Source organism: Calypte anna, chromosome 1 (assembly GCF_003957555.1).
Source record: "Calypte anna isolate BGI_N300 chromosome 1, bCalAnn1_v1.p, whole genome shotgun sequence".
NCBI lineage: Eukaryota > Metazoa > Chordata > Aves > Apodiformes > Trochilidae > Calypte > Calypte anna.
The window spans coordinates 173,427,316-173,437,383 of record NC_044244.1 but is presented as its reverse complement, the minus strand read 5'-3'; the positions used below and the strand labels follow the sequence as shown (position 1 = coordinate 173,437,383).

The 10,068-nt window shown below is 39.5% G+C and overlaps 1 protein-coding gene across 2 annotated transcripts in view; it reads right to left on the bottom strand.

Annotated features, from left to right (window-relative positions):
* Positions 1-2,801: 2,801 nt before the first annotated feature.
* TRPC4 (transient receptor potential cation channel subfamily C member 4) overlaps positions 2,802-10,068 on the bottom strand; it is an 82,623-nt gene continuing 75,356 nt past the window's right edge. For both annotated transcript variants that reach the window (XM_008490107.2, XM_030454299.1), the window contains 3 exons: positions 7,926-7,967; positions 6,110-6,199; positions 2,802-3,876 (listed from right to left, as the gene is read on the bottom strand). In XM_008490107.2, coding sequence (XP_008488329.2) covers positions 3,160-3,876; positions 6,110-6,199; positions 7,926-7,967 — 849 coding nt within the window. In that variant the 3' untranslated portion in view covers positions 2,802-3,159. The remainder of the gene's footprint in view (positions 3,877-6,109; positions 6,200-7,925; positions 7,968-10,068) is intronic.

Genomic DNA, 10,068 nt, shown 5'->3' with positions numbered 1-10,068 from the left:
TCTACACTCTCTGTTTCTCCAGGAGATGAGGAAAATTGAAAGGACAGATGGGTTTTGTCCTTACTCAAATGAAATTTTAAAAAAGTATAAACCTACAAAATATTTTCTGAACATTCAGAATCACATAACATCGGGATTAAACCTCTTTGTATTTGGACAATTTTCTAATTCCTTGAGACATTTCATGATTTCATGCTCTGCTTCAAAAGAGTGTCTTTTATATGGGTTTATATACTGTTTTTTGTGTTCCTCTTATATTGATGCTAATGGAGGCTGAAGAAGGTGATGGCAAGTATACTCAGCTTTGCAGAGCTTAATAATGTCTCTGCTGTGGTGTTACAAACCTTGTTCTGTGCACCTCAAATCTTTTTTGGCACAGCTGTCTTCTTGAAGGCAACCAATGAGAAGGGATTTTTTTTTTTTAATTATCTACAAAGCAATAAAAGTCCACCAGTATTTCAAACTTAGACATATTTAGGGTCCTTATCTGTTTTCACAGAATAAGGAGCTTATCTGCCATTAATTAGAAGTGGAATGGAACCAGGCTTTTATTGGTGTCAGTCTTCCATCCCTGAGAATCACATAGCAAAAGAGCAAATTTTGGTTTGAAGTATGGTTTATTTCATAGATCTTCATGTCAATATTTGGTTGTAAAAGAAAGAAGAAAGACAGCAAAAGACTGACCACCTATTGCTATTCAATACAATCTCATAGTCCTATTGCTAAGCATCTTGCCTGTCTCTGGTATCTTTGCTGTTCTGTCTTGCATCTGCTCCAAAATTTAGACCAATTCTCAGCACAGTGGGGTCATGGTGTGACAGCATGGCTGATGCTGTTACCTGTCCTGTGGCTTTGCCCTGTTGGGAACCTCAGGAACAGGTGAAAAAGTCTCCTCTAGTGACAGAACTATATGCAGAGCTCTCAAACCTGTGGTAGTTAAGCTGTTCTGAGAATGGTGCTGGTTGCATTATAAATACTCTGCTCAGGCACATTTTGTCTGGAATGAAAACACTTGGCTGGAATGCACTGAAAACTCTTTGGAGCATGGACCAGTTGCTTTCATAGTGCAAGAGTATTAAGCTTAACACTCCAAGGTGTTACAAACCCTAATGAAGAATGAAAAAGTGAAATCAGTGGTAGAGAAGGACTGTTATCTGAGATATAGAGAGCTTTGTGACAACATGTGACACATTGGTTGTATGTGATTCTTAGCACAAATGCTACAGCAGAAAAGAGTAGTCTCTAAAAGAGCTGACCAAGTAAAAATGATAGGAAGTTATTCCACCATTATTATTATTATTTATTTTTTTTTATACTTGTAATAATTTGGGTGATTTCTGAACAGAAAAGCTACAGGCCCTGCCCCAAGGAGCTCACAATCTAAAGTTGAACAAGGAGAGAGATGTGAAGGATAGGCATCCACAGAGAATTAACGATGCCAAGATGGAAATCAACTATATCTTAGCATTTAAATGTGTTTTGAATGCATTATGGCAAAGCTACACACATTATTTGTCAATTACTGCCCATATTTTCCATTTTGGTTCACTAATTCACTCCTAGGAGTCATGGCACAGATAGATATGCAGGAAGACAGCTTTCAGTACGTGAGCTAAGACAGAGTAGCTTATGTGTAAAGCTAGAAAACTCACCTAGAAGTAATGAGAGAGGTTTGTCTTGATTTTCAAAACTCAATTCAGTACCAGAATCAGTTTGATCCAGAATGGCAGGGCTTTAGGTCATGTGCTACAAGGTGGGAACTACATGTGCTCTTTTCCATCTGGAATGTAAATGTACTTCATACATCTGAAGGTTCCTCAGGACAGGCTAATATGAATGACAAAACCTATTATGACAGGACTAGGGAAGTTAAGGATGAAATTACCTCACTGATATGGAATATTCATGTGTTTCCAAGGGAGAAGGATGGTGTTGAGAGTTCAAGGGTGATCACTCTTAAGTCAGTTGTAAAATTACATTTTTAATAATGTAGGACACCAGTCATCGCTTAAAAAGAAACAGACTGTTTAATTTTAAAAATACTGTTTTTGACTAAGACAATAAATCACTCATCAGTTATGAAAAATACTATTAGGTTTTCTTTATACACTTAAATGTATAAGTATTCTTTTATAAAACCTCCAATCAGGTTCCCCCAAACTCTAAAACTGTCCAAAAGCTTTCTTAAGGCTTACCTTAGAAACTTCTCAACAAATTGCTGTGTTTTTCCAAGTACTCAGGGGACCATTGCATGTTTGTTTATTCCTGAAGTATCTCTCTCTTCGCAAATACGAGTGTATTGTAAAGGCAAAAGCTAATAAGCAGTTGAATACTAAAGTGCATAGGTTGTCCATGTTGGAAAAATAAATGATTGAAGAAGCAGTAGCTGTTGTGATTATAGATTTCCAGGGAGTAATCCATCATCAGTTTTCAGCAAGCCACAGATGTTTCTTTTACTGTAAGAAAGATTTTTTTACAAGTCTTCAAATCCTGAAAAGGCATTTCAAAGAGTGGTGTCAGGACAACGATAATCCTCTTGCTGGGAGGGAGAAGCTGTAATTAAATAATCAAAGAAACTGGTCTTTCATAACTTACAGGTCTTCATATTCCTTCAATAAATAAAAGAATATACCTTATCTTGTGATTCTCTGTAGGTTTTGAAATCAAGTTTCTATCAGTTTAAATAAATTATTCTAACAGCTTGACATGAATTATGCTGACAGGAGCCACTTATGATTATTACAGTGCCCTTTTATGAACCTATAAAGTTAAATAAAGGCTTACAAGTCTCTTAAGCTACTTTTTATTTGCATAGAAAAATATTTATCATAGGAGTCAACTATCATATGAGAGAAATTGCATTTGTTGTAATTGAAAAAGATAGCTAAAAAGTTTCTGTGGGTTATTGCAACAGTACAAGAATACAAGATGCTTCCATTTATTAAAAAATGTAAAACAAACTGTGAAAGCTAAAGCAGGCTACAAAACAGAAGGTTCCCATATTATCTTTCTCTTGACTACTGTTACAAGATCATGTGCCATATTTGAGTACTAGAAAGTGTAATTCTGCATTTGCTAATATAATTCTTAAAACATTGCCCCCCCCTCCCAAGCACTATGCAAAATACATATATTTATAAATTGTTCCTTCTGTAAGCATCACAACCTTGTTATCACATAATCACCCTGATCAATTGTTTCCTGTCTCCCATCACAGTCAATGCTAAGGTCCAACTCTCTGTCCAGCTGGCCCTGTGGTGTGGCTGGTTCTGAGTTCTGCAACTCCATTTTCTCCGTTAGAGAAGAACAGACACTTCCCTCCTCCCGTGAATCCATGGAGTTGCTGTTGCTTTGTGATCCAGCAGGGATGTATTTTTTGTCAGGGCTTTGGATGTTCAATTCACAGTTCATGGTCTGATCTCCCTCTTCCAGTTCAGTAGTTTTCTCACATTTTTCTTCTGCCTGCTGACGGGAAACTTCTTCAGAAACGGTGTATATTTTATTGGTACTCTGCTCTGCAGAATTTGGTTTTGATCGTCTGTGAAATAACCCGAAATTTTTTATGTCTGTTACAAAATTCACACGCTTTTGTTTCTCCTTCGTGGACTCTGACACCATCGTTGCTGAGCCATTGATTACATTATATGCTTCAGAGGCAATAGTGGCTGATTTTGGGTGAATCATCGTTGTTATGTCAAAAAGGCTGAAGGTCTTTTTCTTTGCTTTCGTGTTTCCTTCATTCTCACTATTTTCTTCATTTTCTGACAGAGAGGCAGTGTCTTTGTTCATCTTTGGAGTCTGCAGATTAGAATGCTTGCTTCCCTTTAATAAACCCAAGACTTCAAAACGAAAGCTGGAAATATCTTGTTTTAACTCCTACAAATTTGGAAGAAAGATGAAACATCATTGTATAAAAACTAATTTGAAAAAGGTTTATGCTAGAGGTTAGTAACAAACTTCACCATCTGGATAAAACCTGACATCTTCAAGGTGCTTTGCAGACTGCCAAATCACTTTTTTAGCTGAGACAGAAAAGTGATGAGCAGTTTTATAAAAGAAAACTTCAAAGAAAATGTGCCTTAGCCTAGACTACTCATGGACATCACTGATAAAGGTGAGGGAAGGAGTCTGGGCACCCTGAAGACCTACAGCCAGTCTGGTAGACAGTATTATACCATCATCATAACAACATTTGGATCATCTGTCAGCATCATGCCTTCTATCCAGACACATGGGGACACACAAGGCATACACACGTGTACCTGCTTCCCTGAGAGCAGCAGTGAAGGTTGGGCTTCATGCATTTCTGCATGTTTGGCAGCTAGGAAGGAGTCAGAGCTGTTCCTTTCAACCTCTGTATCTTAAAGGCTTGTCTCCCTACTTCCCTTCCTTTTATTTAAAAGATAATCATAGAATTATTTGGTTGGAAAAAACCGTTAAGATCATTTAAACCAGCATAAACCTAACTATATCAAGTCCACCACTTCACCATATTCCTAGGTACCACATCTACATATCTTTTAAAAACCTCCAGGGCTGGTGACTCCATCACTTCCCTGGGCAGCCTGTTCCAGTGCCTGGCAACCCTTTCAGTGAAGAAGTTCTTCTGAATATCTAAATCTAAACCTCCCCTTGCCCAATTTGAGACCATTTCCACTTGTCCTATCATGAACTACTTGGGAAAAGAGACCAATACCCACCTCACAGCAACTTTCTTTAAGGTAGGTGTAAAGGACGATAAAGTGTCCCCTCAGCCTCCTTTTCTCTACTTTGAACAATCCCAGTTTCCTAGCTGTTCCTCGTAACACTCTAGACCTTTCACCAGCTTTGTTGCCCTTCTTTGGCCACGCTCCAGCACCCTGATGTGTGAGGAGCCAATCAGTGAACACTGGAGATGTGGCTTCACCAGAGCTAAGTACAGGGACACAATTACTTCCCTGTTCCTGCTGGCCACACTATTTCTGATACAAGCCAGGATGCCATTGGCCTTCTTGGCCACCTGGACACACTGCTGGCTCATGTTCAGCTTCCTGTCAATCCAGACTCCCAGGTCCCTTTCTGCCTGGCTGCTCTCCAGCCACTCTGTCCCCAGCCTGGAGCTCCCCATGGGGTTGTTGTGGCCAAAGTGCAGGACCCGGCACTTGGCCGTGTTAAACCTCATCCCATTGGAATCAGCCCAGCTCTCCAGTCTGTCCAGGTCCCTCTGCAGAGCCCTCCTGCCTTCCAGTTGATCGACACTTCCCCCCAGCTTAGTGTCATCTGCGAATTTGCTGATGATGGACTCAATCCCCTCATCTAAATCATCAATGAAGATATTGAACAGAATCGGGATGCCATTGGCCTTCTTGGCCACCTGGGCACACTGCTGGTTCATATTCAGCTGGCTGTTGATCAATACTCCTGTTTTTTTTTTCCTCTGTTTTTTTTTTCACAGCTACTCTTCCCCAAGCCTGTAACATTCCATGGGGTTGTTGTGACCTAAGTGCAAGACCCAGCACTCTGCTTCGTTGAATCTCATAAAATTGGCCTCAACCGACTCACCCTGTCCAGATCCCTCTGCAGAGCCTTCTTACCCTCAGGCAGATCAACACTCCCACCCAACTTGGTGGTTTTTATAAACTTGCTGAGGATGTACTCTATCACCTCACCCAGATCATTGATAAAGATATCAGAGAGAGCTGGTCCCAACACTGATCCCTGAGGAATGCCACTTGTGATTGGCCTCCAGCTGGATTTAACTCCATTCATCACTCAGCCAGATTTTTACCAAGCAAAGAGCACAACCATCTGGGCCATGATCAGGCTGTTTCTCAGGGAGAATGATGTGGGAAATGGCGTCAAAGGCCTTAGTAAAGTCCAGGTAGACAACATCCACAACCTTTCCCTAAACCACTAAGCAGGTCACCCTGTCTTAGAAGGAGATGAGGTTAGTTATGCAGGACTTGCTTTTCCTAAACCCATGGTGACTGGGCCTGATCACTCACATGTGAAGGAAGCAGAATACATGCTACCTGAATAACTTTCATTTGTGAGGGGAGTTTGAGAAATATTCTTCACATTCTTATGATATCTTAGTGAAATACCTATGAATATATAAATTATCACATACCTTAAAATTTTCTTCTGTCAGTCCTTCCTCAGTTTTGGCATCTCTTATCATTGCTGCAACATATCTTTTAACCAGATTTCTCATAACTTCCTGAAAATATAAAATATTGTGTTATCTTTTTCAGTATTAGTTACTAAACCTACACTCACTGGAACTGGTTGGACTTTGTGCTTTAAGACATGACAAAAAAAATGTATAAACCTCAAATAAGGTTGAAAATTTGTTCTGCTTTTCAACAGAAAGCAGTGGTATTAATTATCCTGGAAACTGCTGCATTGAGTTTCACCAAAGGTACATCTCATGATAGTGAGCAGTTGCTGATGCCTCACAAGTGCAGTTGTATAATGATATTTCCAGGTGTACTCTCCCAAGCCTCCTGTGATGTGATATTCAGAGTCTTTCTGAATTAAAAATAATACTTCTTGGTTTAATGGGCCATGACATGTTTTCCTGGGTGGTTTTGAACTCATGTAAGTTTTCAGCATCCACAAATCTTCTGTCGGTGAGTTCCACAGTATAGCTGGAATAAGATTCCACACGGGGATTTGTTTACTTTTAACCTGATCTATTGTAGTTTCCATTGTTGCCTTCTACTTCTAAGAATTCTAAAATTATTCATGTTAAAGGGATGCCTGGGTGCCATCAGATCTAGCCAGTGAAGTGCTGAATATCTTCAGGGGTGGAGATGATGCAGCCTCCCTGAGCAACCCTTACTATCATGATGATTTTCCTAAGGGAGTTTCCCTTCCTATAGCTTCTGTCCATTGTCTCCTACTCTATTGCCGTGCCTGCAAGAAAAATATGACTCCTTCTTCTCTCTAACTACCTGCTATGTTATTGAAGACAGCAATTAGATCCCCCTTAAACTGCTCCAGGCTGAAATCTGAGCTTCTGCCTTTATGTCAGCCCTCTAACCATCTTGATGGCCCTTTGCTGGATTTCTTCCAGTTTGTTAACATCATCTTGCAGTGGGGGGCCCAAACCAGGACACAGTGTTCAAGATACAGTCTTACAAGTGTGGGCTGAAGAAAAACACTCACTTCCCTCCAAGTGCTGCCTACAGCCTTACTAATAGAGTGTAGAATGAGTCTAATACTCAGTTTGAGGAGAGATGGCAAACAGCTGCTCTGTGTTCACCCTCCCTATGATTTTATAGATCCTTATTGTACTTCCCACAGCTCTCTCTTTTTGAAGTTGGGAAAGTCCTTATTTACCTAGTGATTTCCCGCATAGAATCCATTAATTAGCAAACCTACAGGTGTGCAGCCCACATCTTGATTAATTAAGCTCTTTTAACACATAAAGAAATTGGAAATATGTCTCACAATTATCCTTTGTGCTACAATGGTCTCAAAAAAATCTGAAGCTGAGGCAGGAGAATGGAGAAGAATATCTTACACAGGATCAAGGCAGAGGTATTATTATGGGACAGGGGTCAGATAGGTGGAGAGCATGTTCTGATGGAGGGTGTCAGTGATCCTAATGAATCACAGTATGAAGATGAGACTATGTGTTTGCTTTCTTAAAAACTACTAATTTTACTAACCAAGATTGGTTAGTATGTTATTGCTCTAGTAGATATACTTTTGCACTCTAAGAATCAACAACCCTAATTCTCAAGTGCTGTTGTTCAAACACTAAAAATAATATGTTTTTTGGTTTTGTTTTATTTGGCTTGGTGGTTTTTTTTTTGTTTGGTTTGTTTTTTTTGTTGCTGTTGCCTGCTTTCTTATTAAATTCTTCCTTTTTTATCTGCCTTCGGAGCTTTTGGAGGCATAGAAAAATAATTGCCCTCAAAATAAACATGGACCTGTACCTGGTATTGATGATGTCTTCTCAGATTGTCAGCTGCACGCCTCTGAAAAAAAAGAAAAGAACAAACCCTATGAATACCTATCTAGTAGTAAAATACTTGTCACATAGCAAAACAGCAGGTCTGTGCACTATGTGGTATCTAGCAAGCTGAGACAGATAGTTTAAAGTTGATTGAAAAAATGGCAGTGTTTGAGCAAAGCCTGTCATTAGCTTTACAGAAGGGAGAATGTTGTCACTGGGAAGGTAAAGCGTTTTATCTACATTTTAATCAATGTGCTGCTCTTCTAGCATCGACACAGATAAGGTGTGGCAGCCAGGTCTCTCCTTGCAGATCCCTGAAGTCCCTGATCTGAGATTGAAAGATGGAAGGGAGACAATGTGATCATGTCACTCCTTTCTACAGAGTGAAGCACATTTCACTAAATTTAGAAAAGGCTGACATAAAAATGGTGTTAGCAAGACACTTGCTATGGCTCCTAATGTCTCATTTAACATACACCTAGCCAAACCCACACTATAAAATCACATTAAAGAGAAAATTTCCTGCCTATTACCCTGTTAAAAACACTTGGTCACAGAGAGGGGTATGGAAGAAAGAAACTCAGCCTGCAATGCATTGTTGATTAGGAGGGAGGGTAAGAGGGTAGGAACTGTGAAGAGGAAGAGCAAAAAGAAGAGTGGTACAATGAAAACATGCTACAGGCTTCAAAAAAGTGTTGTATTAGGTTGTATTGCCATGTCTAAGGGCAGTATAATCCAGTAGATGATAGGGAAAAACAGCCCTGATTTACGTAGCTCTTGAACTACTGTTGTCCTCAATAGCATACTGAGTCATGACTCCCTGTGCTCTACCCTAATTATCCTTGACTGGTGAAACACAATTTTAACTTGGGTTCTTATATCTGCTGCTGCTGAGAAAAGAGGGTTTATGACCTCTTATGGCTTTTCTACAAAACAGAACACTCACAGCATCTTAAAAGAGGATAAAAGGACATCCAAGGGACTTGTTAAAACTGACCTCAGTTGCATAATGAGGCAGGCACAGCAGAAGTAATTTGTCATATGCTTTTACTTGAAACAGATTGGTAATTTATGAGTTACAATTTCACTGTGTTCAGAATCAGTTTACACCTTAGAGTTGATTTCTTGCTTGCAATTTATTTGAGGGATGCAACTGCTACACAGTTGGGCTAGGCAAAAGTAATAGAAAAGGCAAAATAATTATTTCCTAATCACTCTGAAGAGGAATTGTGGAGCAGGGCTTTATACCTAAGCACCTTTTCTTCAGTATTTTTCCAGATCATGTTTCAGTATCTGCCTCCAAAGAGATGATGGAAATTCCTTGTGTATAAGGGTAGGGGGCTGTGAGATCCTGCCTGCCTCTGGGGTTGGAGGGGGCAAGGCAGCCCTGGAAAGGACAATTCCCTCTCAGCACCTATCTTTAGCTGGTTTGTAGAAAAAAACAATCTGGTTTTTTTGCATCTGACCACACGATGGGGATGTTTCATTCCTGCTGAGAGAGCACTAGGGGAGTCAGGGGCTAACAGCTCAGAACAATAGATCTGACTCATAGGGAAGGGGAAAAATACTTCAAGGTGTAATTGAAATACATTTCAGTTCAGGTAAAGCTAATAAACCCTATAAATAAAAGAAAAGCTGACCCTTGTGTCGCTGACTGCTTTCTGCAGTTGCTGTCTGATCTGCTTCATCTTACAAAAAATGCAAAATAAATGCCATAGGTTTAATTCTGTATCCATAAGAAATAATTAAATAAGGTTTATCCTTTCTCTGCAACCCATTTGGAAACTCCCAGAAACAGTAATTGTGGCTTTTCCACTCAATGCAAAGTCAAAATGTGCAATATAGGATATATATCTAAACAAATTTATACACAGATGAACACATCCATAACAGTTCCACTGCTCTTATTGTTTTCGATCCATGTCACTGAGAAGCTGAAAGAGAATGCATTTAGTAGTGTGTTTTCAAAAAGAGACAAAAAACCCTATCAGTTTTCTTTCTCCTGTTTAAATCTTCATATTGTTTCTACTTCATACTGGCTGTTTGATTCCTTCTGAGAGCAGAACGAATCTTTGCTTAAACACAGCTGGAAACCAAAGAATTAACTATAAATAAAATGGCAT